Source organism: Cuculus canorus, chromosome 3, assembly GCF_017976375.1.
Source record: "Cuculus canorus isolate bCucCan1 chromosome 3, bCucCan1.pri, whole genome shotgun sequence".
Lineage (NCBI taxonomy): Eukaryota > Metazoa > Chordata > Aves > Cuculiformes > Cuculidae > Cuculus > Cuculus canorus.
Window position 1 is genome coordinate 89,641,597 of NC_071403.1, and position 22,902 is coordinate 89,664,498.

A 22,902-nucleotide genomic window follows, 5' to 3' on the forward strand; every position below is an offset into this window, starting at 1 on the left:
CTGGCCTTCGGGGTGTTCTCGCCTTGACACCATTTAAGTTGTATGTTCATGTAGTATTATGTAGGTGGAGAGGGATGTGTATACATTTTGATTCTGTAAAATCTGGATAACTACTGGTAGACTAGCTTATCTTTAAAGCATAATTTGTTTGGAAGTGGGGTTTTTTGACAAGTGTGTTACTGCTGTTTCACTGTACTTTTATTAATTGCTTCAAGTACAAAATACCGTGTGAAGAATAAATGTGACTCCGTATCCCAAACTGGGAGGATTGCATCAGTTAGTAAAGTATCAATGACAACTTTCTACTCTTGCCTCTTGAAAGCTCTCTCAGAATGTTAAATCAGTTAAGAGGAAATTGGATATATGATTTTTACTGTAAGCACAATACAACAGTTATCCATCTCAGAAAAATAACATGTAGAATTACAAATTTTGTGTAGGTACAAATACCATACTTTTGTCCTTGCTGGTACGAAGATCGTTGATTAGTTTATCGCTTCTTGTCCTGGACAAGTTGCTCTGTTTCTGGTTTTTGCTTTGCAGCTTAGTCTTTTCCCTTTTTTTCATGATTGTAGACAGTTGCAAGAGCAACAGAGGCAGAAGGAGCTGGAACGGGAGAGGCTGGAGCGTGAACGAATGGAACGGGAGAGGCTGGAGAGGGAGAGGCTAGAAAGGGAAAGACTTGAAAGAGAGCGCCTAGAACAGGAGCAACTGGAAAGAGAACGGCAAGAAAGGGAACGGCAAGAACGCCTAGAAAGGGAGAGACAAGAAAAAGAGAGGCAGGATCGAGAACGGCTTGAACGACTTGAACGAGAAAGGCAAGAAAGAGAACGGCAAGAACAGTTGGAAAGGGAACAACTGGAATGGGAAAGAGAGAGAAGAATTTCAAATGCTGGTAAGAATTTCAGAACCGAGTGTATTCAAGTACCAGACTACTATTTATGTGTTTGGGTGGTGGAGTGGGAGAGAAGCAACGGAAGGCAGTGAGTACAGTTGTGCAACAACAGTCAGTATTTTGGGCTTCTATTTGCTGGAATTGCTTCCATTTTTATGACAAGAAGTCCAAGATCTGTGACTTTCCTGCCATAATTTTCTATGAACACTGAAACTTTTTTTGCACTATTTGCTCACTCCATTTCCATACTCTCTGATTGCTTGAAGAACTTGAATCATATTGGACACCTCCAACATTGGTTAAAGTATGATGAGTTAAAGTTTCTAAATAGCTTATCATTGTTTGCTCTGTTAAACAAGATGTATTCTGATTATATAATCTGAGGGGAAAAAAATGTGTTAATGTAGAAGGTATGTACCTACATGAGGCAAAGTAATAGTGCAAGAGATGCCTTTCCGTATAAAGTTTTCTTAATGTATTGTTGTAGTAACATTTCGCTGAAATGTATTATATGTGTTTGTAGATAACATAGCGCACTGACTGTGGAAATGTATCCAGTGGCAACTGAAAGTTGTCTTATTTTGGCAATATAATGGAACGTTAGTCAAGTACTTAGTTGTTCTTTAGTAACAAGCTCAGTTTACTTAAGAAGTCAGCTCATAGTAAAATTTGAGGTATACTATGTAAGAGCTGGTCACTTTAGAGCAGAGGATTTTATTGGTAGTTTTACTCCCAGTAGTTTCAAGTTTGTGATTGGAGCTTTTTCTGGGGAAGAGAAAGATGATGCTTGCTGCCAATGGTGTGAGTTTTGTTAGTGGACTTGTAGCAAATGTTAAGATCACTACACTTGCTTGCAATTTGCAACCAAATAAGAAGATAAAAGCTGATAAAAGACTGATTAATCAACCCTGTATCTAATCGATCTCACAGGTGGAAGTGAGAAAACTTACTCTAGAATGTACTTGTAAATTCAAATGTTGGCACAAAAATAGTTGGTAAAATTTAAAAACAACTGTTGATAATATGTAAAACTTTCCTAACAGTGTTTTCACTTGTGCCTAATCCTCTGGTACTAACTGTAGTCTACATTTATACATTTTGTTTGAATGCTGGTTTTGTTGCTTCATTAGCTCCCTTTTTCTCTTTCTCCTTTTTTTGTCCTGCCTTTGCTGCTGCTTTCCATCTTCTGTCCAGCTCCATCTTTCGACAACTCCCCGTATAGCACTCCACTTCCTGACTACTCCAGTTGCCAGCCTCCTTCAGCACCTCCTCCATCATATGCAAAAGCAGTCTCAGCACCAATGTCAGAGGCCACACCGGAGTATGCTGTAGTGACTTCTGCACCACCGACTTCCACTCCCCCTACACCGCCTCTAAGGCACTCTGCATCACGTTTTGCTACATCTTTAGGCTCAGCTTTCCACCCTGTTCTCCCCCATTATGCTACGGTTCCTCGTCCACTGAACAAAAGTTCTCGGCCTCCTTCTCCTGTCAATGCCCCAGCGACTTTGCCTCCAAATACAAAGCCTGTGGCCTGGTCTGCACCCAGTTTTGCCCCCCTCCCCCCATCTCCTCCAGTAATGATAAGCAGTCCACCAGGCAAAGCTACTGGTCCAAGACCTGTCCTCCCGGTGTCAGCTTCTAATCCAGTGACCCAAATGTCTACGTCTCCCACAGCTCCTAATGGGCTTCCTGAAAACCTGGCTTTTCCAGCTCCTTCACCTTCTACCTCAGGTCCAACTCCACCTCTGCCACCTCCTCCCCCCCCACTGCCTTCCTTTCCGCCTCTGTCACTCTCTGGACCTCAAGCTTCTCCTTCTCCCAACTCCCCGAATGCCTCGACTCCCTCATCCAAGCCTAGTGTTCTCCCTTCTCCCTCTGCAGCTACCCCTGCCTCTGTTGAGAACTCTCTAAACTCTGTGCTGGGAGACTCCTCTGCTTCTGAGCCAGTCTTGCAGGCAGCCTCTCAGCCGATTGATCCTACGACCCAGCAGGGTAAGGCTTTCTGTTATTGCTACTAATGCACTAATCAGGAATGCAGTCAAAACCAATTGGTGTCAAAGCCCATAACTGCCCCAAAGAATTAGTACAGTGCTTTCAAAGTTGCAGTGATCTTAATACCACAACGAAATACCATTTGGAAAGCTGAGGTAAGGGAAACTTTAAAGCTTTGCAGAAAAGAGCCAGCTTCCTGTGATCTACCAGAAGTAAATTTCTGATTTCTTAGATTCTCACCTGTTAAGAGAAGAGCTTATTGAATACTTGCTTGGTAAATCTTGCACTGTTAGTTATTTGGAACATGGTGTTAATAGGTAGCATCATAAGTTTCCTAACGGCAGCCAACACAGAAGAACACGTGTGACTTTGAACATGTGAGTGACCTGGAGCAAGGAATAGTCTGAACCACTTTGATACTCTGTTCAAATTTTGAAATTTCATTTCCTTCTGGACAGTGGTTGTATTATGATATCTGGCTGTATGCACGCACTTATGGAAAGACAAGATCTACCAGTGTAGCTAAAAAGACTTTAGAAAACGAGTTTGGTTAGGCACGTGACAGTCTTAACAGGCGCTCTACCAATATGATAGAATTGTGTTTTACAGGGATGGAAATACCTCTGTTAACCTGAGTCCTGCTTTTGTGTTGATTCAATAAATTCAGGTCTTTGTATGCAAGTCTGCAGTAGCTTGACCAACTGTGTGGGCAGAGGGGCTTCTGGGGGATGAGCAGGCTGTGGCTTCATCGCACACAAGCCAAGCAGCGCAGATGCTGCTTATACCCTCTTGTCTTAAATGAAGGTGTGAGCTACTCTGGAACGGAGTGGGAATAGGTTGAATGGCCTCAGGTGTAGCGTTGAATAAAAGTGTGCGCTTGGACCAAGGAGTTTAAATGGCTCTTAAATTTACACAGTGGTTAGCAGAGTAGGAAACCAGAAAGAGTCATATGTGAAATGCCTGCCTGTAGAGGTCACTTGAGGTAGTTGTGCAGCTTTTTTAAGTAGCTTATGGCAATTTGATTGAGGTGGGGGAGGATGCGTGGAGCTGTTTTCTTAGTCACAGTTTCATAAACTGTTCTTGTAACAGTGATCATCAGCATATCCTTTCTTCAAAACACAATTTGTATTGCATACCAATGTGAACTTAAAGCATTAAAGGAATCATAAATCAAAAATAGAAGAGCTTCTTCTATCAGCTTAAAATGTCAGCCTTCTAACTCACTAATTAGTGCTTGTATTAAATTATTAAAGTTGATTCCTAGAATGTTTTTTAGAGGGAACGTTTTTAAGTAGCTTAGAAACTAGCTTTGGCACTCAAACAGTTCCAGGGTTTAGATGTTTGGGTGGTATGTTAAATGCTTGTTAAAGTCTCTCTGCGTTTAGCACCATTTCAACACACAGGATTGTTCCTACGCAGTATAATGCTTGTGCCTTACCTAACTCCTTATAAAAAGCTTTGTCTGTTTCCCGGTATAAGTTTCTTCTTGGTTGCAGCACAGAACCTGACTGGAGGGGTTTTGTATGTAAACATCTCTGAAACTGTCTGATCTCTCATTGTATACTATGTAATATTTTTAGAGTATTTAATATGAATCCTTCTCTCCTACTGAAACTTGCAGTGTTTTCTTGCCTATAAAAAGGACCCTTACCAGTATTGACATCTTGTACACTGAGCAAAAGAACAGATATTTCAATAGAAATAAGATATTTTTATTCTGAATCCTTAACATAGTCTATTTGTTTCTTCTTTGATACTAGGTGTTGTCCAAGGACCACCTGCACCTCCTCCCCCACCTCCTCTACCCCCTGGCCCAGCTCAGTCTTCAGTAGCAGCCCCACCTCCTCCTGGCCCACCACCACCACCTCCACTTCCAGCAGCAGGGCCGCCACCACCGCCACCACCGCCACCACCTCCACTTCCTAGCCAAGCTCCTCCTGTTCCCCTGCCACCTCCTGCTCCCCCACTCCCTGCCTCTGGATTTTCAGTGGGATTTGTGTCCGAGGAAAATCGCCCTTTAACTGGACTAGCAGCTGCACTTGCTGGAGCCAAACTTAGGAAAGTCTCCCGGGTAAATATAATTCTTGTTTCTTTTTCTGATTCCTGCCTCTAAATCTTGTTTGTCTTCCTGAACTGTTTGTAATTTTTGTTCAAGACTAATAGCAGTATCAAGACTTTTGGAGTAGGTTTAATTAATTATTAGAAAAGCACTGTAGGATGTGCTGCCAGCCCATCACATTCTTTATACAGTTATTTCTTTTTCGTACGTTAACTTTGCTGCTTATTATTAAGTCACCTGTATTTTTATTTACACATATATGTATTTATCTGCTCTTATTTTGTGTGTTCTGAAGGGTGAAGACTCTTCCAGTACAAGTGGAGGAGGAGGCAGCTCTGCTTCATCTAAAACAGACGGTGGTCGTGGAAATGGACCACTTCCCTTGGGAGGCAGTGGGTTGATGGAAGAAATGAGCGCCCTGCTAGCCAGGAGGTAAGGACCTGTTTCTACTATGCTCCAGCCTCTTATTTATTATAGAGGTAGGATTTTGGGTACTTGTTTGCAGCTGGGTAAGGATCAAAGAAACATCAGCTTGGTCATGTGATTGTTTTGTGAAGTTAATAACATTTTGTGAATAGCCATTTTTACTTGAGTATAATAGAGTACTTTTCTTCTGTGTAGATCTTTGTGCAGCAGTAGGGGAGGGGATGCAGACTTCAAGAGGAGAAAGAATTGTACAGTTGTTTTAGCCAGGAGTGTTGTTTCCTTGAAGCTAGTTTGAAAGTACTTTTTTAAACACTAATTTTTAATTATCTACATATCAAGTCTTTTAACTATACTAAAGAATATTCTTCCATCCTGCAGCCTTGATGATCATGGTAACTTTTGTCTCTGCTTATAGGAGAAGAATTGCTGAAAAGGGATCAACAGAACCAGAGCAGAAAGAAGATAAAACTGTGAGTTTAGGAATTTTATCTACTTCACATTATTCAGTACTAGATTATGAGAAGGATTCTAATGATGTACATAAGAGATACCACACAAATTGCCACTGTTTTGTGAAGTGCATATTCCTTGTGTAGTTTCTACAGACAATTGAGCAGAACCGTTTAGATCTATATAAAAAGTGAAATAAATATTTTTCAACAGTTGAGAAATTACTCCTGTTAATCTAACAGACTAAAGGTGTGTTTTTTCGCTCTTCCTCTCCTCCCCCTATTCCATTTTCTCCTCCCTCTTCCCTCTCCCTTTCTCTTCCCTTTTAATCAGGAAGAATCAGAGTCTTCAACTTCTAAGGTTTCTTCAACAAGCACACCTGGTAAGTAGCACACGTTTGTGAATTCTGTGACTATAATGCTGAAACCTAATGACAAATATGTCAGCTGTGCTGAATTTTGGAGCCTGCCTCTTCTCCTGTGATAGCAGCTTGGCATTTTCTGTAGAATGGGTCCTGTTCAGAAGCATTTAAGTGATGACAGATAAAAAGAACAAGCACTGGAACGCTGCACTTGGTTTAGGGTCCTCCCCTGTCGAAGCTGTGGGGCTGATGCACAGAAGGCAATTGGTAGTGAATATGGAAGCAAGTTGTCTCAGTCATTGCAGGACACGAGTTGGGACAGGAGTTTGTTTCCTTCAAGGCAGATGTACCAGACTGTGAGAGTCAGACAGAAACAGTTGCCATTTCCAGGTATTTCAGTAAAAATTCCCTCATGTGCAAGTGTTCTTTCTAAATCGAGACAAATGCATGGAGCAGAAATCCTTTAACTATGATTCCTTTGAGTTATGCTTGTGACAGGGTTTGGAACTGTGTAGCCGACACTTCTGCAGTCAGTAAGGAAAGCTTACATATCACCAGTTCTGTGGTTGGCCAAGATGTATTGTCAGCATGCATACGTATTCATGTGGTCAACGCATGTGTTACAAGGACTTGTGTGACACTCAAGGCTTTTGTTTCCTGTCCCTCAGTAGTACCTTCTTGTACCCTTAGCTTTCCTGGCCAGCTCCCCTTGCTTGCATAGCAAAGGGGGAGGATATGCTGTATAACCTGGAGTTAGTCATCCTAGAAGGTACTGCAAGCAGATAGCAGAGGAAAGTGACTGAGTAATGAATGTACCAGCCTTCAGTATGTTCTGGCTTTCTCTGTTTGTTTTCCAGTGTGTATACTTCAGTCACTTGATGGTGTGCAGGCCTTAATGTTGGAAACCATTGTTCTAGGGTGAACAAAACCCAGGCAGTCACTGGCTGTGGGATGAAAAGGAGAGCTAGGACCTAAGTGTGTCCAGATGGAAATAACTGGAAGACTGTTAGTATTGAGATACAGCTGATAATCAAAAGAAATTAGACCACAAGGCAATAAATGACTTAACATAAATTAAGTTTTTCATCTCCACTCCCCTGCCACTTAGCTTAGGAGGTTGCTTCATTCTGTTGAACAGAGAGATGGTATTACCTTTGGGGAAATGACTGCTTTTGGAACAGTTCTTCTAATAAGAAAGGCTCAAAAAGTGAGAAATGAAAAATTATGGAAGTGAAATGGTTCCTTTAATTGGTTGTCATGATAAGAAGCCTCATCATTTATTTTTTTCCAAATGTCAAATACATTCAGAGGAGTTGGACTGTTTCCTTCCAGTGGGGAGATTTCACTCCATTTCTTGATGTAAAATGCTCTGGTAATGCTGTGTCTTATCATTGGAACATGTCTTTAAAATATTTAAGAGGATGCTTGGCGTACTGAGGTCAGGTCAAAAATTTGCATAATTATGTCTAATTACCATTAATAATATAACTAAAATTGTTATACACAGGCTTGCCAGCATTTACATCTTTCTTAGGTGCTGTGCTTACCCTTGCTATGTGCTGTTGTGATGAACTATCAGAGTTCCACATTCTTTGTCAGGAGAAGTGTAATGCTGCAAGGAGGGACATTTCTTCTGTCCTGAGCTTGGGTCACTTTGCCTTTATTTTGATACATTTCAGCTGTGTTAAGGGGCTGTACTCCTGTTGCTTACAGAGAAAGTTACATTGTAATTACTTACAGGTATGAGTTCTCCTCCCTATGTGGCCAGTTTCTTTTAGGGGAAAAAATACAGAGTCACGTAAAGCTAAGTAAAACCTAAGTTGAAACATGATGGATAATAACATAAACAAAACAAGCTCAAAACCACAGGACAGGCAGGGGATATGTGACCCTTGGATAATGCTTCTGTTTCAGCTAGATAAGGATAATCAATTGATCCTTGAGCAAGCTGTAGCCATAGCAAAAGTTTCTCAATTTTGCAGATACAACTGAAATAACTCCTATGGCAGAACATGTCCTGAAAGCTGGTATATCAATTTAAGATTATTACTGGCATTGACAATTTGTAGTTGGCTGAGTCGTAGGCTATGCAAGCAAACTTGTGCAATTCAGATAGGCTTCTCGGTATCTAGCTGCATCCCACAGAACTTCTTGGTCTGAAAGGGCATTTCTGCCTCTCAGCTTGCTGAACTTAGCGAAGCTAAACAATACAAAAGAAAGGTAACAAAGCATACAAATCCCAAATCTGAAATAAAGACTGGTAAGATTAGTGGCACATTAAAGTCCTGAGTAAGTAAGGAAAGGAAGTAAGTAATAATAATTCACACTACTGAAAGACTGTTTTAACTTGTCTAGATTGTAAGGAATGAAATTCTGATCTGTAACGAAGGAAGCGTTTGTTGTGATAAGTGTATGTCCTGAGGAAGGGCTTAGGTGAGACCACTAATGGGAAAAACCAAACCTCATTCACCAGGCAAGGACACAAAGTAAACTGTCCTTAACTGAACTGTTTGCCCTGTTTCAGCTGTGATTTTTATCTATCTGCTGCTGACAAACAAACCTACACAATAAAGCTAGCATTCACGTGTGACTTTAGATCAGTGTAATAAGCTCAGGATAGTGAGTCAAAGCTTATTGGAGAGGATTCTATGGAGAACTGGAAGCAGGCTTCATAATGGGAAGTGAAGCACGAGCATTTATAAAGATAAGTCGGGTTTTTTTAAGCTTGACTACAAATTGGACTCATGCCTATAGACTAGGCCCAATAGTCCTCTTCCACGGTGTAGAGTAGAGTACTTGTGTTTAAGAGTATAAGCTGCCCAGATGGGAGAAGAGATGCGTAGTAAAACTACATCTAATATTCCATGTGGTAAGTAAACTACAATCTCTTCCGAATCCTAGGGCAGTGTACCTTTAGTTTTTGAGTCTGCCTTATTTTGAAAAGGGGAAACTTTAGAAGTATCTTTTTTGAGGAGGAGACTTTGGAAAATAAATCCCTTGTTGCTGAAAAGTATTCTAGTCGTGTGAGGTTGTATCATGCCTGATGTTGCTTCGTTGAAATTGGCACTGAATTACTTTTATTTAATTCATTAACAGCTTAGGAAAACTCCGTTAGTTTAAAAACATCTTCCCCCAGTATCGGAAGGTGACTGTTTGATTATAGTTCCAGAATTCTATGTTTCACAACTGAAGCAATGAGATTTGTGAAGTATAGGCAGACCTTCTCCCAGTTGGATTAGGAATCAAGTGGCATTTAAAATGTCTAGAACAAAAGTGAGACTTTAAGATGCTATCACAACATAAATGATGGTATAACAAAAATAAGATTGTTACAACAGGGATTAACTTAATATGAAAGAACTAATACAAATGTAGTAAAAGAAAAAAACCCAAACCAAAAAAAGAACTAAACACCCTCCTCCCCCGAAAAATCCCACCAACCAAAGAAGGCTGACTTAAGTTGCCAGGTACTTGGAAGTTCATCACATAAATTACACAACAAATGGAAAAAGACAGGTTCTAATATTTTCATTATGTTTTCCAGAACTAACGAGAAAGCCTTGGGAAAGAACAAATACAGTGAATGGAAGCAAGTCACCTGTTATCTCCAGGTACTCCCTTTTGTACCAACTATCTTTTCCTTATGTTTGCTGTTGTAGCTCGTGCTGCTAAAGACACTGGACTAAAATAGCAAGACTCGCCTTAATAGCATTAAAAGCAAAATGTCCGGTTTTAAAATTACTGCTGTGAAACGGTTTTTGGCAGTTTTAATTAAGAATGAAAAGTTGCTTTGGGAAAGTGCTAGTAAGTGAAACTTCTAGCGGTAAAGCGGAAAGCCAAAAGGTTCTTTAACGATTACTGATGTGTAACTTCAGTTATTAAGGTATGTGTTTGCCTACAGCAATGTTTAATTCTTTATTTCTTTACACTTTAATATCTGAAATTTCCTGCAAGTGGAACCCAAATGCAGAGCTGTGGTTCATATACTCAGTAGGAAATCTAGTTAAGTTTTCTTGTTTTTGTTTCTGTGCTAGTCATAGAATGGTTCTCTGGATACTTGAGCTATCTTGGTAAGGTATGATTCTGTGACAATTTTTAGTAGCCATCTCAAACTAGTCCAAGTAGTTCCATAGTGAAGAAGTGTAGAAGTATCATACATCCTTCAGTGCATTAGATTTTTGTAACTTGCCAGCAGGAACTTTGTTAGGCAGTAGGCATTTCAGTAGGCATTTTGATAAAAGAGTGAAATGGCTGCTTTAGCAATTTCTTTGATTTTTTGAGGTATAATTATTTGCCATTTACTTTAAGGAGTAAGCTTGTTCACTTTATAATTCCTGTATATTCTTCACAGAGATCAGAGGATTATGAGATGTAATAATCTGACAAAGTTACCCTAATTTATCGAGAGAAAACAAAAGAACGTGTTAAAATTGAGTGTTGGTTTTGGGATGACTAGAATTCTCCTTAAAATTCTGGCCCATTGTTAACAGCTATGCAAGATTTAAAAGATTGGGCTAGGTGATCGCCAAGGTCCCTTCCAACCTGGCATTCTATGATTCTATGATTTGATGGTTAGAGAACAAAACCCAGTTATTCTCCAAGTGGCTTTACTTGTAGTCAGGGTTGCTGTCGAGTTCTTCAGTTCTGAAACAGCACTAAACACCCTTAAACTATATAAGTATCCTTGTCTTGCCTGTCTTTCCAGAACTAACCAAGTCTAGGAGCTTAAAATGTCTACAGCCTTGATTCTGGTTGCTTGTTTTGTTTTGGTTTTTTGTTTTTTGTCAAAAAGCAGGTGACATTGGTGATGGTTTCCTCTCTGCTATACTGTCAGTGTAGGAAAATGCTGCTTTACTTTTGGCCTTGACTTCCCCTTACCTTCTCCCTCATTCCCCAAAGGGCCTTACGTACTTTTAACTGTGGTCTCTTGTTTTCAAGCAGATTGAAGTATCAATATATGACATTGAGGACGAACTTGTCACAGAAATAATTTGTGTAAGAAATCCTAAAGAGTATTTTAGATCTCCTATTAAGACAGCTGCTGCCCTTTGGCTGTAGATGCCCTATGGATAAGCAGTTGAAGAAAGGAAAGCAGAGGGATTAATAATAAGGCAGCTCTCCATATCACTCCTTTGAGGAGTCTGAAATGTCCTTAACTCTTCATTCTACTTGTCCTGACAGCTGTAGCTTCTTGTAAACTGCTTTATGCATGCTATTTCATTTATCTTGTTTTAACCAGTGAAATTCGGAGGTTACTGAGGTCCATTTAAAAATGTTTTCTGACCTAAAGGAGTACAGAGGAGTTTTGAGACTTCTCTTGAAACATATTGAAAATCTCTCCATCAGGCTTTTTTTCATCAGTGGAAAACATGGGTAGAAATCAGCTTGAGGAGAGCCTCCCTGGATGTGTAAGATAAAAGTCTTTCAAAAGAAGAATTCTGTGTTTATTGAATGTCAGTATTTTCCAGCATTGTCATAACCTGCTGGAAGGTGCCATATTATATATTTTAAGAATGCTGGTACAGTTTTCTAGTCAGTGTTGAGAGTCTCTCTTGGATACCCTTCCATTTTTCTTAGTTCTCTACATATACCAAGTCTGTCTCTGCAAGCAGCTTGTTAAAGTAACTTCAAGTGAGCTAGTCAACGAGTGCTGCTGTTTGAAATGCTCATACCATGTTTGCCAAAATGAGATACCTTTCAGCTGGTAAAAATCAAGAGCCTGCTTCTGACTTCTACAGAAAGGGTATGAACCATTTATAGGGATTAAACAAAGCATTTACCTAAGGAACTAGCAAATAAGCAGAATGTTCTCTCCAAAGCTTCTAAATAAGTAGACAATGAAGGAGTTGTTATTTGGGATGAATGTTCTAAGTAATTTAAAATAACTATTGTACTGTTTGAAATCAGACCTTTTTTTTTATTTTTTTTTTTATAGCAGACTTCGAAAAGATTTAAGTTACGTGCTTTTAGTATTTCCTGAAATATTCAAATAGAACTCTTGGAACACAACTAGTAAAACTCCATGGTATTCAGGGTGCTAAAACTGAACAAAATTAAGAATTGTTGCTTGTTAAGGTAGTCTTTCTCCCCTTCATAGACGGGAATCTCCATGGAAAAATCTGCTTGCTTCTGAAAACAGGTTCTATGATTCATTAAGCAGGTATCATCCTGTTGGGATTTGAGACTTTATAATAACCGTTTTGACCAGTTCAGGGTAGGACTTTTTCTGCATGGATTAGTAGTCACCAGTCACACTACCGGGTTCCTCTTCACATTTTTTGTCCAGTTGAGCCCATTTTTGGACTGGCTAAAAGGAGATGGTGTCAAAGGCAAATTGAGATGGCTTAAGAACCAGCTATGAATTCATTTTAAATACTGATTTTCTGGCAGTCACCACCTGCAAAGGTACAAATTCCTGTTGGATATGCAATGATTTAGTGAATCATTTATAGTGTTTTGAGAAGCAGGTTTTAAAAAAAGTTTAGATACACAGGAACAGCAATTAATTTTCCAGGTGAGTTTTAACATCTGCTTTTCACAGATTAAGTAAAGATAACAAATAGATTTTGCCAGACTTAAACATTGGAAAGGAAAACAAAATTATAAAAAGGATTTTTTAAACATAAATTACCATTTTTGTTTGGAACATATTCACAAGTTAAAATTAATATAATATGCATTTTAAGCTGTAGATCTCAGTTTCACTCTCTGTAGTGGTAGTCGTAAAATATTGGCATTGAAAGCCTTCAGGTTTGAAGAGATTTCCACAGCTAAACATGTTAGAGCCCTTCAGGATTACTAAGTCAAATTCCAGCTTTGTTTTTCATGAAGGCACTCATTGTGGTGACTACTTAATCTTTTGTATGAAAAGTTCCCCTTTTAGCTACTTATCTTGGATGGTGTATTCTGCATGTTGGTATGAATAAAATCTTTATCTTGCATGCTTGATTTCAGGTGTTCTAGGGACTGTTGAGGTTGTGTCACTGTCTTATTAGGCAATGCTATGAAAAACCACATGGGAGAGCTCTTTAGCCATCTTCGGATCAAATGGTTGGGATGTTTTATTCATTATATTTCGATAGTTAATGTTTTTCTTAATGGCAACTGCATTCACCGGTAGTCTTTCTTCTAACCAAGTTGAAGAAGGAAAACCAGGATAATTTTGGGGCAAAGAGGGCTAGATTTGCCTGAGATTAGAAATTATCTAGTTTACAAATGACAATCCTCATTTTTTTGAGTGGAGAATGTCTTGCATTTTGGAAAGCAAAAGTGGAATACATTCTTAAGATTGAGTGGCAGAGTTTTTGAAGAGGCTTTCCTGTTGAGAGTTTTGACAGATAGCGGGAGTATATAATGTATGATTGCCAGAGCTGTCTTTTTATTCTGGAGATCTGAAGCAAAAGAAACATGAAAATATTGTTCATAAGTAATTCTATTATAATATTAAAGAATGTTCTCACTTGAGTTCTTCCATTAAGGCAGGTAGTATGTGTCTATTATCAGTAGCCAGGAATTGCATTTAAGGGGACACGGGTTCATTTTTCGGTCATGTTGGGTAAGTGATGTAATGCCACAGTGCATGGGAAGAAAGTGATAGTCAGTGGAAATGGACAATCTGAAAAACTCATTCTATTCTGCTTGGAGTAAGTCAGCATTCATAGTTTGAAGTATAAACTGCAAGTAGTACTTTAAGTATCAGATACTTGATGAAGCAGTGATTGCCAGAGATCTCATCTTGAAGAATATTTTTGAGCAAGGCATTCTCTCCTAATGAACTATCGATATCGAAAGGGTTTTGTAGAAGATCCTAAACTGTGGTTTGTCTTCATAGCATTAGCGCACACTGTAGATTTTTCTGGTGGTTGCAAGGTGAATTCTATTTTCCAGCCTCTTCCATTATCAAGTTATTGAATATTTAATCTTCTGTCTTTCTTGGTGATTGTATTAATTTTGATGTGTTTCAAGCAGTAACACTAGCAATTTCTCTCTTGGAATTTACTTATAAACTGCTATAGACTTATGTCTAAACAGCTGTAGCAATTGAGCCTTTTGATCCTAAGTGAAGAACCAAGCTGGTATAACAATACAAGATTTTCGTGCACCTCTCTGCATTGGTGCAAAGTCCAGCAGCAAAAGTTAATACGATCCCTTCTGCTGACTTTTGTGCAGTTAACTGCTGACAATTTCTTTCTAAATGGGTGCCCCTAGGCTTGTCATAACCAACTTGTCAGTGCACAGAAATAATCATGAGGCATTAAAAAAAAAATGTCAAGAGGTTTCTACCACCTACACTGGAGTTATTTTCTTTTCAAAAGACTTGAGTGTGACAATTTAAAATGTCCTGTCACCAGGATGACTCAGTAGCTATGAATGTGTATGAAGGTTTTCGTGAATTCTTTCTATGTGCCAGGCACTTCAGTGACAGCCCGTTACAGTTTAGGGTGAGGAAAATAAGGCAACTCTTGTGTCCCATGTTGTTTCTTAACATTTTTTCACTCTGGGAACCTGCAAGAGGTAAATATATCTGCTGGAGAGTACAAGCCTCGAAGTGCCTGTGGTATCAAGACGACACTTTGGTGTGCATGGCATTTTCTCTTGGGAGTTGCATTTCGAGCATTTTCCTTTGGTTAATAAATAAGAAGATGGCCCTGTCAGGTAATAAACACTAAGACAATCCAGTATGAGGCTCGTTCAGCTCACACTGAAGACAGTGTAATCGGACAATTTCTTTATGGATGAACTGCTGTCTTATAAGGGAAGATGCATGAAAGCTGAAGGTGGTGATTTTGTAAAAACAAAAAAATACGCTGTTCTTTACATTATTCACCATTCTTTTTCTTCTGAGTGAAAACATAGCTTTTTTGTGTTAGCTAAATTAAAAATACATAAATAAATGGAAAAAACTAAAGCGATGATATACTGCTTGTGTCCCTCACACATTCTGCTTTATTCTGGAGAAAGATAGTATTATACCGTATATTTGAGAGAAGATAAAGTGCAGATCTATCCCTTTCCTGCTGGTTTGTCTTTTTTTATTTCTGGCCACCTTCCGTCACAATAAATGAAGCTGCACCTTCAGGTAACAAATCCAGAAAAATGCACTGATTAATGAGTTCCTCTTATGTAAGAATTTTGAAGTGAGACACTGAGTTTGGGCTGGACTTTTTTGCTCAGTGATGCCACGTATAAGAACAATGAAACCCAGTTTGATCTAATACTGTGCCCTTCCTTCACATGAGCATACTATGATAATTCTAAACACTGGGGAAACCTCGTGACGTGAATTGTTAGCAATTTTATCAACAGGTTCTTTTTTTTAGCCTAACGTTTTATAGAGTAATGGAAAGAGAGTGCTAGCCGACATGTAAAGAGTAATTAAGAACAGCAGAAAATTCCTTCCTCTGACCCACACTACCCATCCATCCATCTGTGCTTCTGAGAACCAATTCTGTATTCCTGCTGTTAGCATCTAGGTTCTGTTTCTACTCACAGCTTCAGGCCCTCTGGAAGTGTAGCAAGTACCTGAGTCTGAGTTACACCTTGTATAAGCAGTGGGGATCAGAAAAGAGAATTGAGAAGGTAGAAAATGCATTTCTTCTGAAATACGTGTTAAAAATGCAAGATGATCTTGGTAAACAAGCTTTCGGTATCTTATGAGAGTATTTTGTAAACCAGCGTAGAACACGACATAGTCCAAAACACTAGAACTTCCTCTCAAGTAGCATCTTGTAAATCTTGCTGCCGTTACAGTATTTGCTTTCAGTAGCTTAGAAAGCAATGGACAGAATAAATTACATTGGAAGGGAGTTAAATAAGATTGCTTAGCTATGTCCTGTCAAATGTTGAAAATGTGCCAGGGCGATTCCACAGCATTCAGACAGTTACAGGAGTGTTTCTTTGAGAGGACCTCTCCTGAAATGAGGGGTAAGCAGTTGAAAAGGGAGAAGGGAAAGTATTTGACATTTGAAGGCATTCATCTTTTCATGCCCATTATGAAAAAATCAGAAACCACTGACTGTGAAATCTGTCTGCTACTTGAAAAGTTCTTGTTTTGAACTAATAACTCTTATGCTAATTAATATACCTGTCTGTGGAAAATGCTCTTGGTTTTTCCTTTCTATTCTGTGTGGTATTTTGGGTCTGTCTGATTTTTTCCCACCCTCCCACTTCCAACATTTTGTTTCATTCTAATTATATACTATGTTTTTGATAGACAAATGTTAGCAGTTTTGGTGAGGAGGCCCTATGCATACTGTAATAATGAGTCGCCACTAATTCATGAATTTTTTTTGTCCTGCAGACCAAAATCTACATCAACAGGGCAACCCAGTGCCAATGGAGTGCAGTTGGAAGGTCTAGATTATGACAGGTTGAAGCAGGTATGTATAATGCTTTGAATAGAAAACTTCCTTATCCACTGAGTGGTCCATCCGTCAAATCTATGTGTTTTCAATTTAGAGACCAGAATGTCATGTAGGACAGTGTTAAATGCTCTGCACAAATCCAGGTAGATGGTGTCAGTTACTCTTCCCTTATCCACCAATGCTGTGGCCCTGTTGTAGAAGGCCACTAACTTCATCAGGCACGATTTGCTGTTAGTGAAGCCATTTGATTGTCATCATTCACCTCCTTATTTTCCCTGTGCGTCAGCAAAGTTTCTAGGAGGATCTGCTCCATTATCTTGCCAGGCACAGAGGTGAGACTGACCAGCCTGTGGTTCCTGAAGTCTTCCTTTTTTTTCCCGTTTTAAAAATGGAGGTTATGTTTCCCCTTTTCCAGTCAGTGGGGACTTCACCAGTCTGCCAGGACGTCTCAAATAGGAGGGATAGTGGCTTAGCAACTTCATCTGCTATTTCCCTCAGAACCTGTGGATACATCTCAACAGGTCCCATAGAGTTGTGCACCTTCAGGTTCCTTAGGTAGCCTTGCACCTTTTCTCCTACAGTGAATGGTTCTTCAATCTCTCAGTCCCTGCTTTTGTCTTCTGTGATTTAGGTGGTGTGGCTTGAGCACTTGTTGGTGAAGACTGAGGCAAACAAGTCACTGAGTTACCTCGACCTTTCCCCATACCCTGGGTCACCAGAGCTCCCATTTTCTTCTGGAGAGGGCCCTACTTTTCCTTTTATCACCAATGTATCTACAGAAGCTTTTCTTGTTGCCCTTAACATCTTTGGCCAGATTTAATTCTGTCAGGCCTTTAGCTTTCCTAACCTGATCTCTGGCTGCTCGGACAATTTCTCCGTATACCTCCCAGGCTGCCTGTCCTTGCTTCCACCCTCTGTAGGCTTCTTTTTTATATTTTTAAGTTTGTCCAAGTGTTTCTTGTTCATCCCTGCAGGCCTCTTGGTGTTTTTGCCTGAACTGCCTCTTGGTTGGGATGCATCACTCCTGGGCTTGGAGGGTGTGATCCTTGAATATCAACCAGCTTTCTTGGGCTCCTCTCTCCTTCAGAGCTTTATCCCATGATCCCGTACTGAGCAGATTCCTGCAGAGGCCCAGATCTGCCTGAAGCCTGGGGTAGTGAGTTGCTGTGCACTCTCCTCGCTGCCCTAAGGATCTTGAGCTCCACAATTTCATGGTCACTGCAGCCAAGGCTTCCTTCGAGCTTCACATTCCCCATCAGCTCTTCCTCGTTGGCAAGAATAGGGTCCAGCATAGCACCTCTCCTTATTGACTCTTTTGTCACTTCGAGAAGGAAGTTGTTGATGCACTCCAGGAACCTCCTGGATTGCTTGTGACCTGCTGTTGTCCCTCCAACAGATGTCAGAGTGGTTCAAGCCGCCCAGGAGGACCAGGGCATGTGAATGTGAGGTTGCACCCATCTGTCTATAGAGGGCCTCATCTGCTCACTTGATCGCTTTTCCTGGTCCAGTGGCCTGTAGCAGACCCCCACTATAACATCACCTGTCCCTGCCCTCCCTTTAATCACGTTTTATGGATGATCACGTTTTATAGATTTAGAGGATTCACTTGGAAGGAAAAAGGCTGGGTTGTGCATTTCAAAAAAGGTTGGAGCAATTTCAGATTTTTTCTCCACAGGAAATTACGGGTGACAAAACTGATGTGTTCATGTTGCAAAACTAATCTGTTGTTTATGCTCCGACACCATAGGACATTTTAGATGAAATGAGGAAGGAGTTAACGAAATTAAAGGAAGAACTCATCGATGGTAGGTATCAGTCTGCTGCTGTTATTCAGTCTTGGAGTGAGTAACTACAGGTGCACAACAGTGTAAATATAATGTGTTTCTAGCCTGAGAGTGACAAATTGGTAAAAGTAGCTTTGTTGTTAGTCTGGTGATGGCATACTTCTGGTTTGTGCCAAACCTGTTCTTTGTTCTACTTTCGTTTTCTGTCCTGTGCTTTTTGTTTTAATAGCACACTGACATCAAGTAGTGTCTTTTAAGAGTGGTTGGACGGATGCTGTATTTGAGTGATTTGCAGTCACCCCATGTATTGTGTGGGTTGTTTTTAAGTAATCCAGAGTTGCAGAGGTGCATATGATACTACTGCTGGTAAAATATCAAATGCCATCAGCTGATGTCATAAAAAGAGCTGGCTGATATGGGGCTGCAGGGAATGCAGTTCTTTTCCCTATATTTTGAGTGTGATGTGTACCACAGCCTTTTACAACAGGATAATGTAAACAATGAGAGCCCTAAGGCTGCTCTTAAATGAACAAAAATAAATTAAATGAGCCCACAGGTATGCTTCTTGATACTTGCAATTGTAGTGATTATCATCAGGTAGGATTATAAGCTTGCTGGAGATGCAGAACTGAAAAATAAGATGTTAAACATTTTACAGGAGGAAAAAGGGTACTGCATGGTTGAGAATGACACTTGTCTGAAGGCACATGACAGTATCTTACATATAGGTTAATTATGTTATAAGACTGTTGGAGCAAAGTGAGCCTTCTTTTTAAGGGGTTAGTTGTGTATTCTGGCTTTCTACTTTGACTATTTGATTTGTTAACTTTTCTCTCTCTCTCTCTAGCTATCAGGCAGGAACTCAGCAAGTCGAATACTGCATAGAAAGACTAGTACTAAGCTGATGTGACTCTCTAACTTGGTATAAAACTGACTACGTTTTGTGAGCTGTTAGAAGAAAATGGAGACAAACAGACACTTGGAAGGAGGGAGAAACAACCTATTCTGAAAAGCTTCAGATGCATCACTCTGGTGATATGCTATTGCCCTCCTAGTTTGCAGCTTTTTTCTGACCTTTACAGCAGGGTGGAAAAGACTCTTAAAGTTACTGTAATGATTATGCAGAAATTCCTACACCTATCAGACAAGATCACAGTGCTTTGAAGTCTACTCATGTCAAGATAAAATTGCACATGTTTCAGAATTTGTTGTTAAGACAAAAAAAAAAAACAGGGAAAAGCTTGGGAAGGCTTTTCAGAGAGGTTTTCTTTGTTAATGAAGGAGTTAGCAAGTTCTACTGTTGTACTTCAAATGCATCTCAGGTTTGTCTTCCTAGCATATCTGATATTTCCATGAATAATTTAAAAGATCAGATGTGTAGAAATTCAGTTCACAAAACATGGAACAAATAGAAGTGTGTACTTTTAAAGGGCAATATTTGTAAGTGAATGACCCAGACCATGATGACATATCAAGATTTTGGAATTTTCTGATAGGAAGCCTCTCTAGTTAGCCTTCATGCAATTTTATAGGAAAATAAAAAGCAAATACAGTCCAGAGTTTAAAGATGTAGATGCCTTCCTACATTGTTACAATGCTTTACCAAATCTAAGACTTCTACATAATGCAAATCAGCAGTCAAATGTAAATCATTAGTATGTTGTAGATTTACAGTAGATTTTTGGGGCTTTTTTTAGATTTATGCATGTGGACATTTTTGTAATGTAACACAACACAGCCAGCTTTTTAATTAAAAGAAAAATTGCATGTCACAGAGTAGCCTTTTCATTTGTAAGGCTTGATTTATGCCCAGAAAGATGCGGGATGAGGGAGGGGGAAGGTGACACACTTTTATTACTTTCTACACTTTTTCTTCATCTTACATGCATGTGTAATAATGAGGAAAATGTGACTTTTATCAGTAACCATGTTAATGGAACCAGGTACTTAATCCTTTTGTATCTTTTTTTCAGTTTTCTATTTGAAATTCAGTAATACTTCCATAATGGTTCTGAAACTCCCATGAACCTAACTCATTTCTCAGTGAGAGAACAAACATGTAAGCCTCAGTTACTGAAGATGCCCCTGTTGTAAGTGCGTTGTTGTTCACCTTTTCACCATGAATGACCCTTTGCTTCACTCTTTTCTTAGACTCCTTTTTGATCATTTAATAAGACAGGATCACAGTCAGTTACCTTAGAACAAAGGAGCGTCAGGTCACAATAGATGTCCCCTTCTCTTCATATCTGCCTCCCTTCTTCAAAACAACTCAAAACCCCACAGCTCCACAGAACCTAAGCACTGAAAAACAGCAGTGGTGTGCCATTGGTTTCAGTCAGCAATTTGAGAATCACTTTTAGGGGATGCGATACCTTTGTTTCCCACGGTTATCAGATTTTAGGCTTGTAATTTTTTTTTTTTTTTTTTTTACATGTGGTACAGTTCAGTGGAATAAAATTCACATAATTTCTATCTGTAGTGTTTTGGACAAAGGATATGGATAAAAATCTTCCTTTTTTCTTTGCATTGTCAATTTTCCTGATCCGTAACAGTGCCATGCTTGCTTTGGGATCTGTGGCAATCCAAAAGAAAAGTTCACTTACAACTTTTGGAGAGATTAATGTTTCACCTTAAAAGTATATAGAGCTCTATTTGTAGGACAAATGCTTTCAATAACATACTGTCTTTAGTGCTGCACACCAAAGCAAAGCAGCACTTACAACTTTGGAAAGGCTTTAATTGGAAACTTTTCTCCAACTGAAACATTTACTGTTTCTATAGATTCATTCGAAGAGAAGACTACAGTGGAAATATTGCCTAACTCCATGTATTAATCTTTTTTTTTAAATTAAAAAATAAAAACAGTTTTCTGCATGCATTTATAGGAGGCATTAAAAAAATCTGTAGTACGCTTGTTGGGTACTGTTTTTCTCAAAACAAGAGGAGGCATTTTCATCTTTGTCAGTGTAACTTTTTGTTTTACGCAGACGTTTTCAGCATTAAAGAAGTTTACCCTTGTCAGAAATCATATTTGACTTGTTTCTAGGATAGTTCAGGAGTAGCATAGTGGGATAGTTTGAATGGGTATAAGTGGTCCAAAATTAAAGGCTGAACTACTAGGTTGTGCAAGGAACTGGCTTATGCACTAAACGTTTTGTGCCTTGGTCTACAATTAACATGATTTCTGTTTAAAAGAAAAAGGAACGTATGTTGTCTTTTGTGCTGCTTCTACATACATACTTTCTGTAATCCCAAACTGCCGAATTGATTCTTTCCAGAAAATCGGATTGAATTAAAGATTACTGTAGACATTTCCTGTCCTACTGAGAGTTGCACCATTTCCAGAGATTTCAGTATTGAAAATGAACTGCAGAAGCGAAGATTATTTTGCTTACTGGTAACTAAGTTCCTCTAAAACCATATTGTGGTGGTTCTGTGCTTTTGTACAACGGATGTCTTAAGCTGACGGCAGTTTAAGGAATCCTTTCTAATGCCAGGGAAGCATTGCTTTCCTCAACACTGTGATCTGACCTGTGATAAACCTGCACTATAGACAAGTGGCTACTAAGTCAACTGCAAACCAACTGAATGTAAAAATCTTAGTGCTGGTGCTGAAATCTCTTCAGATAGTCATAATGATTTCCAGTTCATTGTTTTAAAAGGTTATCGAGCATCGAGTGTCAATCAAAGAATGAAGATGATCACTAATGAATGTTGACTTTTCATGCATTTAGGTTTACCTTCTTTTTAGTTTCTCAGTTCATTCTCTGCTATTTTTATCATATTGTGTCATTTTAAATTTCTTACATGCTAACGTTTTGTTTGAGCGAATGAAATAAAATTGCAATATATACATGTTGCCACCATTTATTTCTGGAACTTCGTAGAAAACTCTCTGAGGTTTACTACTCAAATTCCCAAAATTTTAATGACAATTACAAAGACTGTAATTGCAGGGACTGTGTGACATTCATGAACGATAACTGCTATACATAAATGAAAATCCATTTAAAATGTATGTTCGATTTACATTCTCACACAGCATACACCTCGATTTCTGTATCCATGGAGAACTTGGAAGGGAGGGAGAGGGAAAGACCAGGGGACAAATAATTCCTGTTAGTCCAATTTTCTTCTCTTGCTCCTTTTATGTTGGTGACGTATTTTCAATAGTAGTAATGAAAAACCTACCATGAAAGATTAATATAGCTTTCTCTACACCCTCAGGACAGTTTTGCTCAGTTTGTCTTACAGTAGAACATTGCAAGTAGCTGTCTAAATGTTCTTGACTTAACATCCTGAAAGCGATGTTCTCTGCTTTTGCTTTTTTTGTTCAGAGAGATAATGGGACAGTCCTGCTTTGGTAAACCATTAGTATGAGTACCAAGTTTGGCACCAACCTTAATGATTTATAAAGAGGAGTTTTAAAATAAAATTATCACTAGATTAAAGAATAGTCTGCTATTATTGGGGTAGTGTTTAGGCAACAATTATTAAAAATTCTGTTTTAAATTTCTGAACAGTGTTAAATCTCTTGGTGTCAAGGGATGTACAGAATCTGTTTTTAA

At 39.1% G+C, this 22,902-nt stretch overlaps 1 protein-coding gene across 6 annotated transcripts in view; it reads left to right on the forward strand.

The window, feature by feature from the left end:
• Positions 1–22,189, forward strand: part of ENAH (ENAH actin regulator) — a 94,571-nt gene extending 72,382 nt beyond the window's left edge. Inside the window, exons 5-15 of one of the 6 annotated variants that reach the window (XM_054062072.1) lie at positions 576–895; positions 2,090–2,890; positions 4,651–4,961; positions 5,245–5,381; positions 5,791–5,845; positions 6,159–6,207; positions 9,731–9,797; positions 12,284–12,346; positions 16,487–16,565; positions 18,298–18,355; positions 19,182–22,189. In XM_054062072.1, the coding sequence (XP_053918047.1) occupies positions 576–895; positions 2,090–2,890; positions 4,651–4,961; positions 5,245–5,381; positions 5,791–5,845; positions 6,159–6,207; positions 9,731–9,797; positions 12,284–12,346; positions 16,487–16,565; positions 18,298–18,355; positions 19,182–19,219 (1,978 nt within the window). In that variant the 3' untranslated portion in view covers positions 19,220–22,189. The remainder of the gene's footprint in view (positions 1–575; positions 896–2,089; positions 2,891–4,650; positions 4,962–5,244; positions 5,382–5,790; positions 5,846–6,158; positions 6,208–9,730; positions 9,798–12,283; positions 12,347–16,486; positions 16,566–18,297; positions 18,356–19,181) is intronic. The other 5 variants (XM_054062075.1, XM_054062073.1, XM_054062076.1 and 2 more) reach the window with 5 other exon arrangements.
• Positions 22,190–22,902: the final 713 nt, after the last annotated feature.